This window comes from Nothoprocta perdicaria, unplaced genomic scaffold (assembly GCF_003342845.1).
Source record: "Nothoprocta perdicaria isolate Ctin4 unplaced genomic scaffold, notPer1 scaffold_52, whole genome shotgun sequence".
Classification (NCBI taxonomy): domain Eukaryota; kingdom Metazoa; phylum Chordata; class Aves; order Tinamiformes; family Tinamidae; genus Nothoprocta; species Nothoprocta perdicaria.
This window is the reverse complement of record NW_020455777.1, coordinates 905,031-927,723: the sequence shown is the minus strand read 5'-3', so window position 1 is coordinate 927,723 and position 22,693 is coordinate 905,031. Positions and strand designations below refer to the sequence as shown.

The 22,693-nt window shown below is 42.2% G+C and overlaps 1 protein-coding gene across 1 annotated transcript; it reads right to left on the bottom strand.

The window, feature by feature from the left end:
• Positions 1–3,266: 3,266 nt before the first annotated feature.
• Positions 3,267–5,012, bottom strand: CITED2 (Cbp/p300 interacting transactivator with Glu/Asp rich carboxy-terminal domain 2). The gene is made up of 2 exons (XM_026048239.1): positions 4,834–5,012; positions 3,267–4,170 (listed from the first exon to the last, which is right to left on the bottom strand). Exon 2 carries the CDS (start codon positions 4,161–4,163, stop codon positions 3,435–3,437), a length of 729 nt encoding a protein of 242 aa, XP_025904024.1. The 5' UTR covers positions 4,164–4,170; positions 4,834–5,012; the 3' UTR covers positions 3,267–3,434.
• Between the last annotated feature and the right edge of the window lie 17,681 nt (positions 5,013–22,693).

Sequence of the window (22,693 nt, the reverse complement as noted above, 5' to 3'; positions counted from 1 at the left end):
CGGCCAGCGCCTCTCCCGCTGCCTGGAGCGCGGTTTGCGCGGCGGCTTAGGGCTGATCTGCCGGCCCAGGGAAGCCGCGTGGCTATTTATGGAGGTGGCTTAAAGAAGAGCAGAGCTCGTGGACCGTGGTAGAAGTTTTTTTGAGGAACAGCCAGAGTACAGAGGTCAAGTTTCCTGTGCTAGCAGCAACTTAATAGGACGCAAGACTGCGGCGGAGCTCGCGAGTATCTGGCAGTAGCCGGGGAAAGTAGGTCATTGTGCATTTTTCATTAATCACTCGGTTCAGATAATAAATTGTTTTAACATATTTATAAACAGCATAGGGGCTAGATAGACCCAGCTTGAAGGCCTATTACTGCTTCAGCTGCAGCCAGTGGGACCGTTGCCAGGGGGTTCACTGCAGGCAGATGAGGGTCACGGCCCCAATATTGCTTGGTAGATGATATTATGAATAAGGAAATATATAGTTGTGGCATCCTCTGGGATGTGGCTCTTCATTAGAAATTAAGTGGCAATATAGGCAATGTGATTGTTTTGCACATTTCCCTGGGGTGTGCTTTTAAGGAATCCAAAAAATCCTTGACAATGCCTTGCTCAAAGCCAGGGCTTTCAGTAGCTGCTGTTGTTTAGAGGCAGTGGCTCTCAGGAGTTTTACAAGGAGTTGTACACAAATAGGCTCTACCAGTATGCCTGTGAAACTGCCTGTTCTTGGAAAAGCTTATATGCAAGGATTTAATGCTGACAGACTTAAGTAGTGATGTCTCAACTACGAAAAATCTGTTGTTTAACCAACTTTATGAAGCAAAAGTGCTTCTCGTAGGAAGAAGATTCCCTTTTGTTTTAGGAGATCATGGAGGATTTAAACATTTCTGCAATTTGGTATGCACATGGTTTAATAGTCTGTTTTATTGGAAGTTGATTCGAAAAAGAAAAAGATTGCCCTCCGAAGCTGGGGCAGAAGAGAGCAATGCAACATGTGCAGATCAAATACCCTTAAAATGGATTTATATAGTGGTGAGCTGGGCAAAGGCTCTTAAAATGACAGCTATATTCTAAACATTCTTTAAGTTACTGGTAAGATGATAAATTATGATTCACTACCATCTGATGTTAAATTTACTGTTGTAAAACATAAGCAAGCACTGCTAAGCACTGGCTGGAGCAATACAAGAGGTTTTTTTTTTTTTTTTTTAATTCTTGGTGCTGAAAATGTTCTAAGAACATGTTCTATTACCTACTGCAGAGATCATGTCCCTGGATTGTGCACACTTCCTTATTTCTAGTGTTGTCAGTATTTTAATCCATGTATTATTTCTTTTCATTCATAAAACCAATTGGCTAGTTTATGTCTGCGTAAGGAAAAGAAGGAATATAGTACCACTTTTGTCACCAGCTGGGACAATTTTAGCAATAGCAATCAGTTTAATTTCCCAGCTTGACTCAAAACACTGCTATTTACACTCCTATTGTGTGGCGATACCCTCCCCTGTTTACATGCCCAGGTTTAAAATTTAACTACATCCACCATGCTGCTTTCCTGCCTAATAAATGCAGAACAGAAGGCTGGAAAAGTAAGCAAGGAGAAAGCGCAGCGCTGTCACTCCTGTGTTAAACTTCAGAAGCGTGGCTAAGTGGGATTACATGTATTATTAGGGTCCTGATCCTGCAGTCCTTACTAAGTAATAACTTAAATGGGAGCTTTGCCAAAGGCTGGGAGGGGAAGAAAAGACTGCAACAGTTGGCACGGAGTGAACAAGGTGTCAATTGCCTGTTAAGGGTGTAATTTTTTCCTCACAAATATTCAGGGAATATTTGTATGAATTTGTGTCGGTGGCTGTAGCTGGCAGAACTACAAGGTTCTCTAACAATTTCTGGGAGAACAAGGTTTGAGATATCCCACAGTGGAATRTTTTAGGGATACTCGTTAGTTACTGCCTTCTTCTAAGTCACTAGAAATGAAGTGCAGTCAACTTGGATGTGACGCAGATCGGGACTGATGCAGCAGCCTCCTGGGTAAACCAAGCGAAGGAGGACACAGGACAAAACCCACCGCCCTCCCTCCCCAGCTACAAATACTTAAACAGGTCTCTTTTACATAGCCCTTCCAGGTGAGATAACAAAAGAACAAAGTCTACTATATAAGTGAAAGAGGATTTATAAAATTACAAGTTTAATAGATAAATATAATAAATACTTTATGCATCATAACTCTGGACAACTACATTTAAAGCAAGTATGTTGGCAAGTCACAAAAAAAGCTGCACCTTGGCAACTTTGTTTTTCATAAAACCACACTGACAGGCATATTACAATGTTACGTATGAGGCTTTRTGCTGTTAAGTATGTTTAAATCCTGCTCACCTACCGAGTTCACCATGACATATATATGGGTGCAGTGTACTTTCTATTTTGGAATGTCTTTTTGAACACCAACACAGTTGTACAGATAGATGTTCTACTTACCAGGGACAGTGGGGAGAATTTTGAAGAAAAATACTGGTAAATGACTTCTAGAAAAACTAAAGCATTTCTTAACTTTTTATTGACATTGGCAAATTAAAATAGAATAAATTAACAATATTTTCTCAAAAAAATGTTTTGTACAAAAATACTGTCAAAATTTCCTGAAAAGCTTTCAACACAGTAGTATCTTTTCATGTACGGAATAAACTATATTAGCACAGTGTCAAAATGCTGAAGACAGAAACAAAATAATTATAATTAAAAAAAAAAAAACTCTGTGAAATGTTTGCCACTAGTCAACATTCCATCCACACCATATTATTGTCTGTACATATGGGGGAGGGGRAATGGGTAGCAGACTTTAAGTAACAGTATTACTTTTCCTGATCTGGAAAGGTTTGGCCCACATCTGTTAAGCTTCCAGTTTAGCATATTCAAAAAAAAATATATTTATTAGTCTGCACTGCAATGCATAGTTAAAAATTAAGCAAGATGGCAGCATTTGTGCAGTAGTATCTGCCCTTCAAAGTTCATGCAACCAACTAATGCAATTTTTTTTTTCCCCTGTTCACTCAAAATTTGAATGCAGTTCAAGTCATTGGAAATCATCATTTACAAAATCCACGAGATTAAGCGATTTGCCAAGATTAATATCTAACAGTTCAGCACTGTGGAAATTATGGGCATGTTACTGCAAGGAAATTAGAGAGAAGGGGAGAGGGAGGACAACATAAAAAGGCAGAGTTTGCTAGAAATGATTCCTACGGGAGGGGAGGTGAATGTCAAAGAGCTACACCAAAAAAAAAAAAAAAAAGAGTGGCAGCAATTAAACCCAAAATTTATACAAGCGGCGCATAGTTTACTCTGCTTTCCAGATTCTCACCTTTCCGAGCCCCGGAAGGTGAGACACTGTGTCTGTGGGAATGCCTCCATTCACACCGAGGGAAAGTCCTTTGTTTGCTTCCAGGGAATCAGCAGCTCACCCTGCTGGGCTGCTGTTTGCAAACGAAGTCTGTCATGAAGTCAAACTCGTTCTGTCCCAACCACAGCTCGGGCAGCTCCTTGATGCGGTCCAGGCCCATTTCGATGACTAAGGACATGAGCACCTCCTCGTCGATGAAGTCAGTGTCTATGACATTGGGGGGCAGCATCGCAGCGGGGCCGTGGGGGCCGGCGGGCGGCCCGCTGCCCCCGCCGCCGCCGCCGCCGTGCTTGGGGTCCCTGCAGTCCCTGAAGTGCTGCCCGCTGCCCGTGAGCGGGTGGCTCGCYGGGTGCAAGTCCGGCATGTAGTGGCCGTGCGGGTAGGGGTGGTGGCTGAAGTACTGGTTGTTGAGCTTCTGGAGCTGCATGCTGGCCGTGAGCTGCCCGCCTTGGCTGGCCACGGCGGGGGCCATGAACTGGGAGCCGCTAAACCGCGCGGCGGGCGGCATGGTGCCAGCGGGGTGCCCTGCGCCCACGCCGCCGGGCCCCATGGCGTGTCTGATGCCGCTGCTCGCGTTCATATTCCCAGCTCCGTAGTGTATGTGGTCGCCCATGAGGGCGTTGAAGGCGTGCTGCTGCTGCTGCTGCTGCTGTTGCTGGTGGTGGTGGTGGGGGGTAGGGAAGGCACCCATCCCCATCCGATGGGCAGGGTGGTGGTGGAGCCCGCTGGATCCGTCAGGGAATCGCCCGTGATTCATGGCCATCATGTGGTCTGCCATTTCCCACCTAGRAAGTTAGCATGGGAATATATTTAAAAAATAAAATAAAAAGACGTCCAACGCCAAATCTCCCTCTTCGGAACTCGCTGCGTGTGTCTGTCCCTCCGAGAAACGACTTCGCCGGTCCCACCGTCCTCTCTTTCAAAGGCAGAAAAACCCTCCTACCACGACTCTTCCGTACCGTAGAGTACAAAGGGAAAAAAATAAAGAGGAGGCTGCCGTACAAAAAATAAATCTCGGTCTCCTCCGCAAATCCAGCGAGCAACACGCCTTCCCACTCCAACTTGGGCATACCTATCAGCGGCCAGCGTCGCATCCAGCAACAGCCGCCGCCCCCCAGCGCGCTCCAAAGGTTCCCGAGCCCCCTGGATTTGCCGGGAGAGGGAACATTTTTAAAAGACACTCCCCGCAACTTGCAGAGAACCGGCAAAGAATTAAACACGTCCCACCTAGCCCCTGCCGGCAACTTTTGCAATTAAGTCAGAAGATATTTAAATATATTTATATATATAATATATACATGYATTTAGCACGGCACAAATAGGAAGAGAAAGCCGCACAGCTGAGGATTGCCTTCCCCCCACCACACACACGTGTATTTAAGCAGTCACATTTCCCTGTTGCACACAAAAGGGACACACAACACCAGCCCCAGAGCCTCCGCACTCACCTCCCCGCTTCTTTCTTCCTTCGCTTCAAAGGTGTCGCTGGAATCAGTCAGTAAAAGTCCCCCCGCATAGAGAGGGCTTCCCTGCTCCGCGCTGCCGTGGCGGGGACGTTACYGCTCCCGCTGCCGCAGACCCCGCGCCGCGGTTCGCTCCTCCGCGAGGCTCATCGGCACTTGCCAACAATGAGCTGTGTTTCTTACCCGGCTTTGGCCACGGCTAATATAGGATTTCAGAAGGGAGGAGCAAAACCCTTACAGGCAACCAGAAGTAAAACCTGGAGCAAGCGAGAGGAGGAAGAGAGGAGGAAAAAAAAAAAAAAAAAAAAAAAAAAGGAGGCAGCGCGCGCGCACGCACACAGGGAGACAGGCAGAAAAGGCCAGGCGGACCTGGAAGGCATCCAAGGAATCCTGTTCTCTCCGGCCGAGCCACACGCGTGTTTGCTGAGAGCCGTGCCCGGGGCGGCCCGCGCCGCCCACCCGCGGCAGCGCCGCGCGCCGTGGGCAGGGCGGGCAGCGCAGCCCCCGCGGGACCCGGCGAGGCCCCCAGAGCCCCCGCGCACCCACGGCCCCACGTGGCCGCCTGCGCTCTCGCTCCTCGCCCGACTCCACTCGTCCCGCCCGGCGCCCACGCGGGGGGCGCTGCGAGGCGCGGACACGCGTGGGGCTGCGCGCTCGGGCCGCGCTGCCGCGGGAGGCGCCTCCTCCCCGCCCTGCAGGCTCCCGCCCCGCCACTGCTGCCCCCGCCGCGGTCCCCACGTGGGCTGCCCACGCAGACCCCCAGGGGGGCTGGCTCTGTCCCCGTGGCGGGATCCGAGATCCACCTTTTTCCACAGACGTGGGTGCTGCTGCTGCCCCTCATGCTAGAGGTCAAGGAGAAAGGGGTACCCGCATAGTTCCCCCCTCCGCTCCCTTCCTGGGCTTGCTCCCCAAGCCCCCCAATTTACAAAGTGGGCAAAGTGGGTGCTGAGCCGGCTGGTCACTTTGGTGTGCGCTATTCATATTGTTATGATGTTTTTTCTCGGAAGGGCAAAGAAACAAAAAAAAAGAAAAGAAAATGCAGAACACAGGGACCTGCTTTGTGAGCGCTCTGCTCCCATCTGGCACGTCCCCTATCACCTATTTGTTGCAGGCAGTGCCGGGCCTCGCAGGGCAGCGGTGGCGACTTGCCTTGCTCAGCCTCAGCAGGGACAAGAGCGCACAAAATCCCCTGAGACGGGTGCCCCAGCGCTTGCAAAACGCCCCTCCTGCTCCAAACCCGCCAGCTCCTCTCCGAAGGGCGGCTGTGCAGGAGCAGCGTGCGCGCGCCGAGGGGGAAGGGGAGGCCAGCTGCAGGGAAGACCTGGCTGGTGCCCTGTTTTCTGTGGTGTCTTCATGCGGCTCCCATCCTCTCTGCATCCGAGATGGGGCTGCTTTTGTGTGGAGGGGGGTGGCTCTAGGCATGCTGCCCGCCAGGAGCCCAAGATATTTGAGCGCCTCATCTGAGATCACAGCAGCCACTGTGCAGGCTGAGCTGGAGCATCTGCTCCTCTGCGAGCTGCCCAAGGACACGAGGAAATGGCAGGAGCACCAGCTTTCAGGAGGACACGCAGGCAAGGGCAAACATGCTGTCAGAAGCAAGGTTGTCCACCTGGCTGTCCTCTTTGGCCTCCTGTGGATGGACCAGGCCCTTACGGGGCTACAGCGAAATGCAAGGGTGAAGCCCAAAGGAGGGTTAACTCCAGCTGGAAGGGGAGCTTGCTCTGCCTGTCTCCTGCCCCGGCTTCCCATGAGGCCGGGCTGGATAGCCAGGTGCTGCAAGGTGTGGCAGAGGGTAATTCCCTGTGCRGCTGCTGCAATCCGACCACAGCTTTGTGGGCAGGCAGCAGAGGGTGGGGACACACAAGGCACCAGAAAAATGCACTGCGGAAAGCACAGCTTTGCAGAGTGGAAAGGAGGGAATTGCAGTGCTGGGAGAACAGGAAGGCTCAGGAGTATTAATGTTACCTTGCAGAAATGACCTCATTCTGCAGCTAGGTTTGCTAGGTTTCTTGCAGGGACTGAGTAGGTTGCGTATCATGATGCCACATTCTGGTCCTCTAATGCGCATGAGTAGGTGCACTTCTGTAAAGTACTTTTGAAGCAGGGCCTCTTGCCTGGCYAGTGATGGTGACAAAGCATGACTTTTCTGAAGATTTTTCTTCTGGTGGTTGTGTAGGTTTCATAGGATAAAATAGTGAATAATAAGAAGGTCCTGTTCCATGTGGCAATTACTCAACTGTGTATCATGACAAGTGGCTTGTTTAATGTCACATATCCATGGTGAGACTGGTATGCCTTTTGCTCTCCACTGCCTTGAGTCTGAGCTCCTATCTAAAGCCAAGCATACRTCATATCATAATGCTGCAAATGCTCATTCCTATTTTGAATTTTCCGGTGCTGGAAGCTGGTACCACATCCTGAAGTGAGTTATGAAGGATTGACATGAGACTGCCAGAAAAAACAGTAGGCCTGTTGCAACCTCTATGACACACTTATACAAAACATATCTTCAGGTATTTATAGTCCATCTGAAAAAAAAAAAAAAACCCAAAAACCAAAAAGCAGGATGGGACTTTCTTCATCAGGGCTTGCACTGTGATCAAGATAAAGTTCAACAGGGTAGTGTGAGAAGAGACAAGTTTTGTATTGTTGGATGGTTTATGGCCACAGCATTTTACAGCAAAATGGGAATACAATCAGCTGGTTGCTTTCCAGGAAATGGCTTGAAGACTGATGACAAGCAGCAAAGGGAAGGCAGGACAAAGCATGAATCCATCACTGTAGAGCTACTAGGAAACTGTGAATCTTGTCTGTTTGCTACTCCTAATGTGAACCACAATTATTTAAAGCAGTCTTTTCAATGGCATTCTTCAAAGACTTCTGCTAACCTGAATTGGTTCTTCAGTCAAATAGTAAGAAAGTGGGGCACTGCGTATCAGGAGAACAGAGGAGATGGCCAGGGGAGGGGATGAAAGCAGAGGCGTTCACTGAGTCACTCCTCAGTGAAGAATCTGAATATCATTGAAAGCAGAATGTGACTGCTGTGCCCATCTAGGAGGAATMGCTGAGAAATATCAAACACGACGATGGGAAAGAAGGAAAAAGATGGATCCTCAGCTGGGTGCTAACATTTTCAATTGGAAGGTCATACAGGAATTAAGCCTGGAGGCTGCCCTGCTTGTTCCTTTCTGACTGGAACATCTGCAGCATGTGGCAGAACGGAAAGGAAAATCAAAAGCAGAATTCAAGATGGTGTTTTTCCAGGTATTTGATGGCAATGTTAAAGTCAGTTGAATGCCTGTAGTTCGAAGGATGCATCACAGGAGGTGGATATGCAGCGCAGTGAATTTCAGGAGGACTTGGATCACTAAGTCTTTTTTTTTGCAACTCAGAGAATATAATCTATAATTCTCTGTGACTTGTTTCTTCCATTGTCACTGTGGAAGCAAGTTTCTTTGTGTTCCCTTCCACGTTAACGCAAAGCCTATCAGGATAAACCAGTTCAGGAAATCTGCTAGGGTTACTTGATAAGAAAATTTATATCAGGATGATACTCTGGAAGAAATGGCCTGTCTTGAGAAGCATAGTCAGAGCATATGCCATGATTTTCTTGCTGCTCTCACTTTCGACCCACTCACATCTTCCTTCAATGTGACCTGTCCTGGGACACCTGGTACTTGGCAGAGAAGAGGGGACAGTGGTGCAGGAGGTACCAGCCCAGAGGCTGGGCAACTGCTGCTGGTTTTATTTTCTGACTCTAGGGAAAAAAAAAAATAGAAGAAACTGATAAGTGTGTTTCAGGTGGGCAACTAATAGAAATCCATCTACACTCTAATTCTCTAATTCCATGGCATCTTCCCCACTCTAGAACCCTTTGTTAGATGAATTGTTTGTTTGTTTGTTTGTTTCAGTGTGTGGGATGGAAATGTAGAAGATTTTTTTTTCTTTTTTTGGACTAGGAATTCCATTTTTGGTATGCTTTCCTGAGAGACTTGTTATTCTTAAATGATTTGGTGGGGGAAAGTGTACAGTGGGCACAAGGTTAGCTATGAAGTTAAACATAAGATCCTCAGARTATGTAAGTGGGTGAAAATGACCTTGTTTGTTCAATCAAAATCAAGATTAGAGAAGCAGAAGACAGAGCTTTACTTCCAGTTGGTTCAGTTTGTTGAGTACCAGGCACAAGCTTCCCAAAATGGTCACARTTCCCTTCAGCTGGTTCCAGACACCACCCAGGCATTCCCCAGAGCTTACCAAGTGTCCTCCTATTTCAGTGATCTTCTCTATGTGGGGAAGCTACTGTTCAGTGAGATAAAGTAGCTTGATGTATAATTACTCGGCACAGGTGTGGAAGACATGACCCAACAGGGCTTTTCAGTAGTGGCATATGTTAGAAGGAATTAACAGATRAATGTCCAAGTGAAAGAAAATTTGTGCTGTGTTTCTTACAGTTGGCCAGTGTGGGAGAGTAGGCGAAATTTAGAGACTGAGCATGTGCTATCTCCACTAGTCAGCCCAGGACTCATTTTTTCCTTTGCTGGTTTAACAAGGTAATTGATCTCTCTGCTGATTAGAAGTGGTTACTCTACTGAGAACAGTGGTTACCAGTGCATTTGTTAGCAACAAATCTTTATAAAGAGCAAAGAGAGTTACTGAAAGCAATGAACTTCCTGAACCACTTGGGCATAAGTTACAGGGYGTCATGAACTTATAGCCCTTGTTTGTGTGCCAGGAGCCAAAGATATACACATCAAAGTGGTTTGCTAAACTAAATTAAGGAACATGGGCTATGCAAATTGTCTCTCCCCACCCACCTTTTCCTGTTTGTTTAGATGGCTCAAGATAGTAATATATTGGTAATAATGAATGTGGCTTTGCATTTTTTGTTTGTATTGTCTTTTTCCTGTGAGAAAGTCTTGGGAAAGGTGACTAGCTACATCTTTTTACTTTTATGCCCTGTCAATGCAGTGCTTCAAGCTGGTATAATCACAACTCACAGGTACTTCCGTAAGTGCCAAATATTTTCTTTGAAAAAAAGTAGTGCTGTAAAAATGGAAATACCTACTACAAGCGTTATTTCTTGAGGAGCTTCAAAAGGATTTCATTATACAAAAGTAAACACACGAGTAAATCACTAAATCAAGTATCTGTCTGTCTGTATTCTGTCATACAGAATACACCCAGTGTGTCTGCCCAGTGTGGACCTTTTTGCTACTCTTTTGGGTATTAGCAGGAACTGAAGGTAACAAAAGAAAATGCTCACAGGCCTTTAGAAAAATGGTAGTATCTTCTGTAGAAAAGCAASTAACACCAGGTTCAGATTCAGTACAGAGATGAGAAACGGTTAAGTCAAGAATAGTTTTGTTCAGTTTGGTSACCAAGCCAGGTAAGAATAATATTGTTTTGGGTCAACAAAAACTTTTTTCCCCCTTTTATTTTCAGGTAGAATTAAATGTTTTATTTAATTAAAATTATTAGAGAGTAGAATACATAGTTCTAAGTACGCATTAGACTTGGATGATTACCCCCAAAGTGTTCATTGCATACATTCTTTAATTAATTAAACTGATAGTTGACAAGTAATTTGTTTGAAGTCCACCAAATAATTGAAGCTTATTATTAGAATGAATTAGAATGATCAAAAAAAAAAAAAAGGTTAAAAAAAAAAAGTGATCATAAATACAGGGTAAATCCAGGGTAAATTTGTGCATATAGTTAACAGTCACATTTTTTAGGCAGATCATTCCACATAGTCCTCATTTTCTCATATCTGCATGTGAATATTCTATTTTAAATCAGTGAGGCTATGCAAGAAATGAGATACTTCTTAGTAGGAGCAGGGATACCAAACTTTTTGTACTACAGTTTGACCAAATTGGCACACAGCATAAMCCCCTCTATACTTTGGACTGACTTTCCAGATGGTTGCCTCTTTAAGGCGTGATAATCCACCTGTGACACTGATCTGAGGCCACTGAGTGTCTGGCCTGGATTTTTAATATCCAATCCAGAATGTATTTATATTATTCTGTTGGCTAAGTCAGATTTTTCCATTTGCAGTTCTAATATTTCTAATAAAAAAAAATATTACTAAAATTAACAACTAAAGTTATGGTATTTAACTGAACTTCTATTTAGATTTAGTTAAACACATACTTTGAACATGCTTTTTGTACCCAATAACATCATATGCAGCATATTTTTTTTAATCATATTCAAAATACTGGACTTCACATGGATGTAGTGTATAGCAAAACAAATAAATGCAGAATTGTACATAAAATCGGTATTGTATATATAAAAAAAGTAGTCCTTTAGCATAGTCATGGCAGTCATTAATGCTTCTCCAGTATCCTAGMCAGTTTAAATATTATTTAAATAAATAACTAAATAGTTTAATTCTCCCCATGGTGATAAAGGGTTATAAGCAGCTGTGGCATTGGTAACTTATCACACATTGTCAGAAGCCAGTTGCAGTTTTAGTTGCATTTTCTCTTTTAATGTGATTATCTTTTTCTCCTAAATTAAATAATTATAGCGTGTGTACCGTGTGGTAATGGCAGTGGCATTCATTCCAGGCCTRTAAGCCTATGTTGTGTTTCAGGGGAATTTATAGGCAATAAAGCCTCTCATCTTGTTTGGCCTTTTGGGTAACATTTTCCATAGACACCTTCTCCAACTTGCTTTCATTTTGCAAGTAAGAAGGATATGGGAATTACTCCAGTGTGACCCATCTCTTTTTCATTGCAGATTTAATAGTAGATTTTCACTAGATTTGTAGACTTGTAGTAGTTTTTCATTGTATTTCTTTAGGTAAGAACCTGTAACCCTTTTGATTTCAAACTTCTATTCTGAGGATTTATATTTCCGATTGGGTCTCACCTCAGCCCAGTCCTCTGCATCATCTTCTGCTGGATGCCTGATATATATTCTCTTTGCCCTGCGTGCCAAGGGTTAACCTCTAGCAGACAGGCCATTCTCAGGGAGGAGATCCCTATCTCAGCTTCTCCCTTCCTGAGTGCTTGCTGCCCGCCAGGCTTGCTGCTGTTGCTCTCCAGATCAGCTCTACTCTTTCTATGTGAAATTACTTCCTGTTTTCCCCTCATCCCTTCATTTTGGTTGGCACCAGCAAGTGTTGTTTCCATTTGTGTAAGTGTTCTTCTGTGTGCCATAGGATGCAGAAGCAGTAGATTTGATTTCAATATGTTATATTTGCTTTGAAATGTGTACAGTAAATCAGATAGACCCCTGGAAATTAAAAAAAAAAAATGCATAGAAAATATATAGTTCCAAATAGTTTGTGTTTCCTGAAATTAGTTAATACTCAAGTGCTGGAGCTGGAAACAGAAACCTTGTCCTTGTCCTCTTAGCTGGCATATCTCAGTGAATTCTGCAAAATTATGATATAAGTTAATCAACCTAATTTTAAATTCTTTTTTGAAGGCACAGCAGATTGTACATTATTTTTTACACTTTGTTGTTCTTCGTCAGCAGAAGTATGGTGATATCATACTTGAGCACTAATAATACTGCTACTTACCATTAACATAAATTATCTCTTTATAGCTTCAGAGCACAATACCAACATTACCTAATTATTCTACCAATGAGCATGCACTATATTCCTTTTAAAGGAGAAGCTGGTGGATTTAAATGGCGATATCTAATCAGAAAGGAAACAGGGCCCTTAACAGTCTACTAGAAGTTTCATCAACAGACAAGAAGCCAGGATGTTCGTTCTCCTCCCCCATGTCTTTCCCTGCTCTTCCAGTTGTACCACTGAAATGAAGGGTGACTTCATTTGGGCAGGCAAATTCCTTTCTCCTTCTGAAAGTCTCAAACAGACCTCAACTTCCTTAAAATGGAATAACTGATATTTCTTTTAGAAAATGCCTAAGAGAAAATGTTTGGGGTGAATGCATGGCATCTGAGTATCATTACTGTGGCCACAGATATATGATGTGAAACAAACTCTAAAATTATGTAGGCTTTTTGTTTGTTTCTCCTTGTTCTTTTTGGATTTTATTTCAGATCACGAGGGTGATCCTCGCTACCTCAATGTCAGTAGAAAGTGGCATTATCAACACTGTCTTTGGTGGACAGAAGATCCTTCCTAGGTCCTTTGGTGGACTGTAGAATTCCTTTCTAGTAACCTCTTGACAGCAGTCCCTTGCAGCACTTCCTGCCTTCCACGCAATAGGACAAAATATTCTTCCCTCTCTTCTCTGCTTTCTGTACATCCTAAATACTCCATTCCCACTGTCTCTTACTAATTACACCTTCAGTGACTCTTTAGAGGCTCTTGCTTCCTTTTTGCCCCAGGATGAATTATCTCTGTAAACTATCATACCTCTCAATCCTCACAGCTCTTGCCCAGTAAGATGACTGCAATTTTCCTTCTGAATAGCCCATTTCCTGCAGCTACGTTCATACGCACTACTAATACCAAGAAAAAAAATAAACCCCTCTCATCCTCTCATCCAGCAGACAGCAGCAGTCCCACAACATATTACCCATCACAATAAATTATGTTCTTCAATACCAACTTCCCCACACGACCACGTCTACACTCTTGCTTCTCTTCAGTCTCTAACATCCTAATAAACAACCTTTATTCATGCAGCAAATGTTAAATCCAATAAATTCTCTCACTAAATAACCTACAGCTTGCTCAGGTATAGCAAAATAGCAATAGCAAAAATGTAAGTAATCTTGCCTCCATCTGGAGYTGTCTCAAGAACTTCGGTGAAATATTTCCTCAAGTGTGAGGCTGGCCTATGCCTCCTCCTCCGGGGACTGCCTGCTTTTTGCCACCATKCCCCTAGTCCCATGCCAGAGTAGGGGGAGGGTTATTATTACTAACCAGTGTTTATATATAGCTTTTAATCTTCTGAGACTGGGTACTGAGAAATTTTCATTTACAGTATTTTCATTTACAAGTATTCTAAAAGTCTTCATATTTGAGGATAATATTCATATTTGAGGATAATACTGTTCATCTTATAATCTTTCATTACCATTTCATTCATTAAGCGTATAAATTCTCAAGGCTAGTTGATTCCTTAAGAATATTTATGTTGCTTGTGGCACAAAACAAACAACTTTGTGACTGTTACTAGCTTAAATTCAGTGTATAGCTCTGATTAAGGCTATTTTTAAACATAGTATTAGATTCATTACTGCTCATTTATCATGGCTAGCTATCCTGGTTCAATTTTTGTTAGCACAGCACAAGGGAACTTGATTTCAGAAAGAACAAATAGCTAAAAGTATATCTGAAATTCAGTCACATGTTTTTTTTGCCTGAAGATAGGTATTCATAGCACAGAAAAAGCTGCTGGTACATTAAGTTTAGTATCTGCCTACTAGCACTGCCAACACTGACATCTAAAGAACTCATAATGCATCAGACTTTGAACAATACTTTACTTTGGGAAGGATTCCCTCGTGGCCATACAACTGAGAAGACAAAGCTCTAATATAAAGCAACTAGCCAGTTATATCATCACTGATGGAGATATAAATTTGAAGGATTGCTATCTTAATCCTGCTGAGCCTTGAACACTGGAAGTTGAAGGCTCTTGTCATTTTTATCTTTTGTACAACAACAGATGAAATGATACCTCCCTGGCTTGTATAATCAGTTATACTGATTACAGCAGTTGATGGACTGACTCAATTTACGTCAGATGAAAGACTAGGTTTCTTGCTTTATTTTTTACATATGTCCAATTCTCTGTTTTGGTGGCAAACCAAGCTATCTGGCTTCGTAACAGTTTATGACAAGTTATCTACAAAATAGCCGAACATTGCAGAGTTAAACTACGTCCTTTTGACATGTTTTCTCTTACTCTTCCCTTATTATTAATAAAGAAGATAAGTAAGAATGTCATATGGCCTTCTCTGTTCTATCATCCGTGGTATAAACTTTTTCATCCTCTTCCTTTGCAAATGATGGCTCTGCTCCCTTAAGGTGCTGAGGGGCGAAGGTGCAGTGTAGTTGGTAACAGGGAAGATAACTCTGCACTTTGCAGGATTGAGCTCTGCAAGGTCATTCAGTGTATTCCCTAAGCATTTTTTTCTTCTGCATTCCCTTTAACGTTGGCTAACTGGAACTTTCTATCAGTGCTTTATATAATCATATTGCAATATTTTCTATCTTCTTCTTCATATTTTTTAATCACAGTTTTATTAACTGGTTCTGACCATTGCGGCACACCGAGCAGACGTCTTCATTAAACTGTCTGCACTGATGCTTCCATCATTTTGCTGAAAGGTTACAATTACTCCACAACCCATCTGTGTATACAAGTAGCTTAAATCATGCCTCCCAAGGTGCACTGCTCTGCACTTACCTACACTGCTCTCCATCTGTCACTGCATTACTCAATTACTTAGTTTTGTCAGGACTGAGGTGCCTCACAGCCCACCAGTCTTGCCCGCCACACGTAGGTAGCCAGGAAAGATCACTACCTCATTAGCTAGCCCTTCCAGTAGGTCCTCTCCAACTATGTTAAACGGTGCTGGCATTTGTATTGATCCATGAGGCACCCCACTATTTTAATTTTGTGAAGGGAACTGAGCAATTATTTCTACTCCACTCCTACATACTCTCTCTTAAGTGGATTTTAATCCACAGCTGACAGGATGTTGCCTCTTCTCCTGCTGGTATCCAGCTTTCCTCATCAGCCCCTTGTGACAGGTCCCTATCCAAACCTTTGCTCTGAATGCAGGTTTTGCTGCCTCCCACATTTTGCTGCTACCTCACACCTTTGCTTAAAATGCAGAGATGCAACACCAAGGCTTTGTTTCATTTTTCTATACTGTTTGTTGACCCAGAAGCTTTTATTGCTGAGAATGTTGTTATTTCAGTGTCCCATAAAACTAGGTGAGCTGCAGGCCGCTTTTTACAGTGGCTCTGCTGTGGAAGGGAGATACTTTATAAACTAAATACATCCAAAAGGCTATCACTTTTGTGCAAGTAGCAACCTCTTTAGCAGCACTTCACTTGGCCACTTGAAAGCATGGAAAAAAAAGGCTTTCTCAGCATGCACAGCAAGCACCCCCCAAGCATCCCCATCCCAATTTGGGACTATCTGAGAGTTCACTTTTAACTCTTGTGTCCAGGGTTATCATGCTGATTTTGGTATGTGTCTATCAGCAGCTATTACTTTCTTACAGACTGGGGCAGAATGCCTTTCTTTTTTTCTGGATTTTGCATTGTCCTTAGGAGAGGCTTCCTGCAGACTGAACCTTCTGGACCAAAGCCACCACCTGCACTGGTCGCTTGTCTCCCTTCCCTGCAGATACCACCACAGCACCCCTGCAGGCATTCATTTATTTGTCTATTTATTTATCTTTCTGTTTATTTATTTATTTATTTATTTATTTATTTATTTATTTATTTATTATGGGATCCCACTTCACATCAGTGCTATACAAAATGGATGATGATGAGGAGGAGAAGGCTGCCGCGTGCTGCCAGGCTAGGGACATCTGGCTCTTTTGCTTTCAACCCCCCCCAACTCAGGAATGCTAAACTGATTGTCTTGGCTACGGAAATGGTGAGATTTATACGGGTATTTTAAGATGCTTGATTTTTGCTAGTGCTTTTCCTGGGATAAGAGGGGGTCTTTTTTTTCTTTTTCTTTTTTTTTTTTTTTTCCAAATTCTTCTTTGTAGGTATAAGGAATAAAAAATAATTCAGAAAAAGAAAAAAAGAAGAATGGGTTCCAGTGAACATCTGATATGAGAATAATGGCAAGAAAAATTACAGATTTGTGACAATGAGATGGAAGTAGTACAGCCATCGGAGAAGAAAGCTGCTACAAAATAAGTCCTTTTTACTCTAATGGTCAAACTTTCTTTTGTAAAGGATTTTTGAGGTTCTGAAGCATTTTATTTTATTTTATTTTATTTTATTTTATTTTATTTTATTTTATTTTATTTTATTTTATTTTATTTTATTTTATTTTTTATTTTATTTTATTTTATTCCGTGTTTTTAAACACTGGTAGAGAGTGGGGCCTCAGCTCATGTTAGAAACTTTGGGAGTGCTAATGGAGATAAAGCAGTCTGTAGCAAATTTAGCACTGCAGTGTCAAGCTATGAAGTCTCAATGGCAGCGTTTAAAATACGCGCTGCCAGAGAGCTTCATCTAAAGCTGTACTTCACGCCTTGCTGATATTGAGTGGGGTTAGACTGGCCTTGTCAGTCCTGGGAGACTTCAGAAAAAACACTTTCCCAGACAAGGCCGTTGTGCCCCCAACGGCAGACATTGCATTTTTTGAAGGCTATTTTGTTTACTGCTTCTTGGCTTCTGATAGCAAAAAATAACAGGCTTAAATATTCCTGACCAGCTGTAATTCTGGTGACGATATGACCATTCTGCCAGCACAGGGCAGGAGGCAGAGATAGGAGACGGTGCTTGCGGGGGGAAGGTTGCACTACTTATTTTTAATAGGTTTAAACAGTGTGGAGCAACTGCACTGCAGAGCTGCAGTTTTGCCTCAAGTAACGCGTATCCTGATTCTCCTGACGTAGGAGGAGAAGCAACTCATATAAGGTTTCCTCAATAGCATATTGCTAGGGGCATTATGTGTATTCTGTGACTGGTACTGTTCATATCACCTTGATGTTCCAAAGTTTGGAGTGGATTTCCAATGCAGCAAATAAAGAGCTTTAGTAATTTTTACATTCACTTTTGCATTAAACTTAGACTAGACCTGCCAAATCTGGCTTGTGGAGTATATGTGATGCTCATTTTGGATTAAATTTAAGATACTCTTATAAAGCATTATCCCCCTGCCCCGTGATAGAAGAATTTTGCTGTTGGTTTCAATGATCCATTTAAAATCTCACTCGGCTTCTGAGGTTCTATTGGAAGGCCTACTAAGAATTCTTAATTTGTATGTGGAACAGTAGAGATAAAAGCAAATAGCAAAGCAACTGTGTTGCCATTCTGTGGCCACTCCTCCAGCAGTACAAACCTTTTTCTTTGTCAGAATGTGGTACTGAGTTCTCTTCCATAACATCTTATCCTCTTCTTACACATATAGGATTTTTCTTTTTGAATTATTTTTCGAGTCATAGTTCTGCAGAGTTTGATTTCATCTTTTGACCCCTTTATTCCTTTCTCAGCTTCCTTATAACCAAGAAAATACTTTATTTCTCTAATAATTACTATGTAGAATGGAGATTATATCATAGGAAGTAGAGATGAAAATGACAAGTTAGGCCATTTAGCAGTGCATCTCCACTGCTTATGCATGATGATTCCCCACACTGTAACATATTCTGTAGTGTTTTGTCCAACCCAATTTCGTAAATTGAGTTGGCTTCTATTTAAAATTGGAGGCTGTTCCAGGAGAGGTCACCAAGAAGAATGTCCTACATACTGGGAAGTTGATATATGTGTGTGTGTGTGTGTGTGTATATATATATATCCGGCAAATGGTTATTTTATTTTATTTATACATATATGTAATACACATACCCCATTTAAGAACACTGGAACACTTTGTAATGACTTCAAAGGATCTGAGGAATAATCATGTCAATAAATGCAATATAGGGACTCCTTCTGCAGCAGTTCTTCCCAATAGGGCACCCATTGCCCCAAAAGGAATTGCACAAGTGAAATAGTAGCAGAATCAATCTCAATGTATGTAATCTCATTGAAAAACAAAATAAAAATGCAGTGTATTAATTGATCTACAGTGTGACTTCTGGCCCAGTTTATGGATTTGAATTGATGAAGTTCAAAATTACTGTATAACTGGCAAAGCAAAAGGCCCATTAATCTAGCCTCAGAAAATCTGAAGTCATAATCCCTAGTTTATGGTGGGAAAAGAGAGAAGGAGTCAAAAAGTAATTGAGGCACCTGATTTGGGTTGAGTCATTTCAGGGCACTGGCTGTCTGTGTAACTACTGAGTGTTTTATACCTTTGTGGCTTTTGGCTTATATAGTTGGCCTCCAGTTCCCTCCTCTAAACACTACTTGGAACTTCTAATTCAGTAATTTGTCATATGAGACATTAGAATGGATGAAGATTTAGTATTTTTTTTTCTTTTTTTTTCAATTAATTAATTGTCCATTGTTATATATCTTAATGTTATGTTTTGTTTCTGAAGATAAACAGTCAATGGGTACTGTTAGTTCTTGGCTGTTCAGATTTTTCTCTTTTTTCTTTTTCATTTGCCTGAGGCTGTGTGTACTGTTCCAGGTTGGAGCAGTAATRCAGTTTTGAAGTAATGCAGTTAATTCGTCAATTGTCTCCACTTACCACGCTCTGGTTTAGTTTGCAGACTGGTTTTGGTATGTGCTAACTGAATTTTGTTTCTCCTCAGAGAAACTAAACCAAAAGCTTTGCTCTATTTACACAGCAAAAGCACTTCAACACCTGGTAGTGGTCCAAGTCTGAAACTAGTCCTTTGAATGACTTTGAATCACATGAGGGAGAACACACTCAGTTTGGGGAATCGGACTAACTTTGGTCTGGAAATTCCCAAGGCTGCCTGGATTGCAGATATAGGGGTCTCAGTAACTAGAGCTTTTATTGACTGATCTGCTCTTATAGTGTCAGATTATTAGCTAATGACAACTTCAGCCTTGGATTTTAAGAACATGGTTTTGGCACCTACATCTGGCAATTTGGCCCCTTGTGGGCATTAGGGAGTTACTACATGCCTCTTCCAGTTCCACTGGAAGAATAAGTCATGTTTCTCTCTGGCTTAATCACTTGGAAACTACATCATCTTGCATTAAAATTGCTTTTTCCTATTTACAAAACCAGGAATGGTTTCTAAGAGCTATACTCCTCCCACATCTTTTTCTTTGCATCTTTTCCAGCTGGGTCCAGTGTGATGCCAGTGCTCAGATAACAAGGCACCATCCATGGGGTGAGGTGGGTGGAGGCACATTGTGAGGGTGTAACTGCTTAGCACACATTTAGAGCTCTTTTACTGAATCAGGTGAAAAAGATGCCTTCAAGAAGGAGCTGCCTGCGTGACAAGTACAAATTATACTTCATGTTCCTGTAATTTGACCGGTCAACACCTGGTCTAAAACAAGTGATATACTGTTAAAAGAGAATTCCAAAGCCACAGATGTATCATTTTCTGTATGAAATAAACAAGCAGTTAAACCCCCTCTGCTCCCCAGATCATCTCCAAAACCCAACCCATCCCTCCTCCCCCCAGGAAAAAAAGAAAAACAAGTAAAAAGAAAACCTAAACCCACAGAACTTTGCAAAGGAGTTTTTAAAAGATAAAGTGTAGATAACACAGTGAACCAGTTTATATTTACAGTACTGATTTTGTTTTGTTATAATCATTAATGCCTGAATCAATTTTCAGTTTTTGGATCATCATAAAACTAGAAACATTATAAGATAAAATCTACAAATTATACATTCGACAGAGTCTCCATCAAAATAAGTACATTTTATCTTGGCTAGTAAATCTAAGCACTACTTCAGTTTTGTATATATAAATAAAAAAACTGGAATGCTCAGATGACATTAGTTTAATAACATCTGCTGAGAATTATTCTTTAGATTCTATTCACTGACAGAACTGACTGTAGGTGCCCAGCAGACCAAACAAAGACAAAAACAGAACAGTTAATAATTGTTCAAGAAACCACCTTTGAATTGTGGCACTTGGAGTAATAGGAGTTCAGCTCTCTGCAGTATAATATATATCTGAACTGCATTAAAAAAAAAAAAATCTGATAGTACATCTCCATGCATCAGAAATATCTGACAAAGAACTCAAAAGAGAATGAGACCTTAAAACTAGGGCAGAAAAGGAAGAAATCTGCAAGATTCAGTGACTGCCAAAGAGAAAATGAGTTTGTATTCTGATAGTGAGGAAAGACCTGGTTTGGGCAGTCGGCTGGGTGAATGCAACTCCCTGTTGTTGATGTCAGGGCAAATGCAGTAAAGTTTGCCTAAACTGGCTTGGGACAGGTCCATAGAAGTTCTGCAAGGGTAAACATTTATATTAAAAAAGAGGAGAATCCTTAAAGAGTTGTGTCTCAAACCATCACACTTTCCTATGTCTGTACCTGGTCTGTGTTAAAAGCAAGAACCATTGGCTTGGTTTTAAGAGAAGTGCCTGGAATTGTGTTTTAAGTAGAGTTAAGCATACATTCAAAGGATATCTTGTGACTAGAGCCAGGGACTGAGGAATGTGTTGTGTTGTGTGATGTAAGAAGAATCTGGCCCCAAGAGGTGCTGGGCATGAGCCATTCTTGCTGATCTTATTAGGGTTACTAGTGTGAATAAGGGCTTGTCTGCACATTAAGCTATTTCTGATTAATGCCACATGTGGATGCTCTGGCCACACATGACATTAATCAAGAACAATTAATCAGAAACAACTCCATGTGTAGACAAGCCCAAATTCAATGTGAGGGTGGTCACAGAGTGGTGCTCTATGCAGGAGAGACCTCAAAGCAGATGAGTAATTGTCCGTCATTTTTTGTGTGGATAATAATACCCTTTTGGCAGGGAATGAATAGGCATTGGAGAATGACTTCATTTTTCAGTGCCAGGTACCTACATACACCACCATCAACAACATCCAGTCCCATGAACACTGGAGGGTGGATCACTAAAATGGACATCTCCTGGCTGTTGCTGTCTAGCATGCATTTGTGTGTGTTACTGCCGACATCGTGTGAAGAAAAGTGCTTCTTCCTCTATCATAGGAAAGGATAAGCACACATTGTAGTCTGTTTGGTCAGGACAAGCTTGGGTTAAGCTCTGATTAAAAACAAAGTGTTGTTAGTATAAGGTTTCTGACCAATGCTTCCTCTATGGTTAGCTTTTAAAACCAGTTCCATGTACTACCACAGGACAACCTCTTCCTGTTACCACGGTGGACATCTCCTGAGTTGGGAGGAGCAAGTTAGAATGCAAGATTAGTATGGAGATGAGTTGATGTGTCTAGGGCTTTGATATTGATAAATATCTGAGCTAGCTCCTAAAGTGACTGTTAATTAAACTTTTTGTTTGTTTGTTTGTTTAATCAAAGCTCTTCTGCATATCACTTTTCTGAGGAATTGACTGCCTGTCTAGCTCACTCTACGTCTTGCCCATTTTTCCCTCTTCATTTTAGTGATTGAACCAAAAAATACCAGTCCTGGCTCTGTGCCTTGTCCAGTTTATAGTGCTCTCACTGTACCCCCACTACAATTATTATTATTTTTTCTTTTTTCTGTTCAAAATTTTTAGTTGAGTTCACCTTGGTATATTACTACTCATGAAGCAATATGAAATCCCATGAAAACCAGTGTGTATCACAGGTTAAGATAGAGGACTTTTTTTTTTCTCTATTTATAAGCCAGGATATGGAATAGCAGGATATTGAATAGCAGACCAATATTCAGGTTTGATCTGATTTGATTTGATCACCTTATCTGGTGATATGTCTAATCCATAGCAATGTATGAGCACAGGTTTGAAGCATCCAAGAAGGGGCAAGTATCTCCTATTGAAGATGTTCCATAACTTTGGGAAGATATGTGAGACTGCATCTGGCTAATTAAGGTGGACCAGGTTCAAGTGTTTTCTGATAAATAAAGAAAAGTTTGTACAAAATGGATCAACTGTAATAGGCCAGATTGAGAGATTTTTTTTCAGAACACCCAGTGACTTTGACATCTGGCTGCTTCCCAGAGAACCAGGAGAATGAATTCAGGGTCTTGCAATGAATGAAGCTGTAGGACTTCAGAACGTATTTCTCAGCACGTGTGCTTGCCTAAATCCCAACAAATGTGTGTCCTGACCCCGCTGTTCCCTCTTACCTCTTTGCAATGCTGAAGGTGAGAATTCCAGCA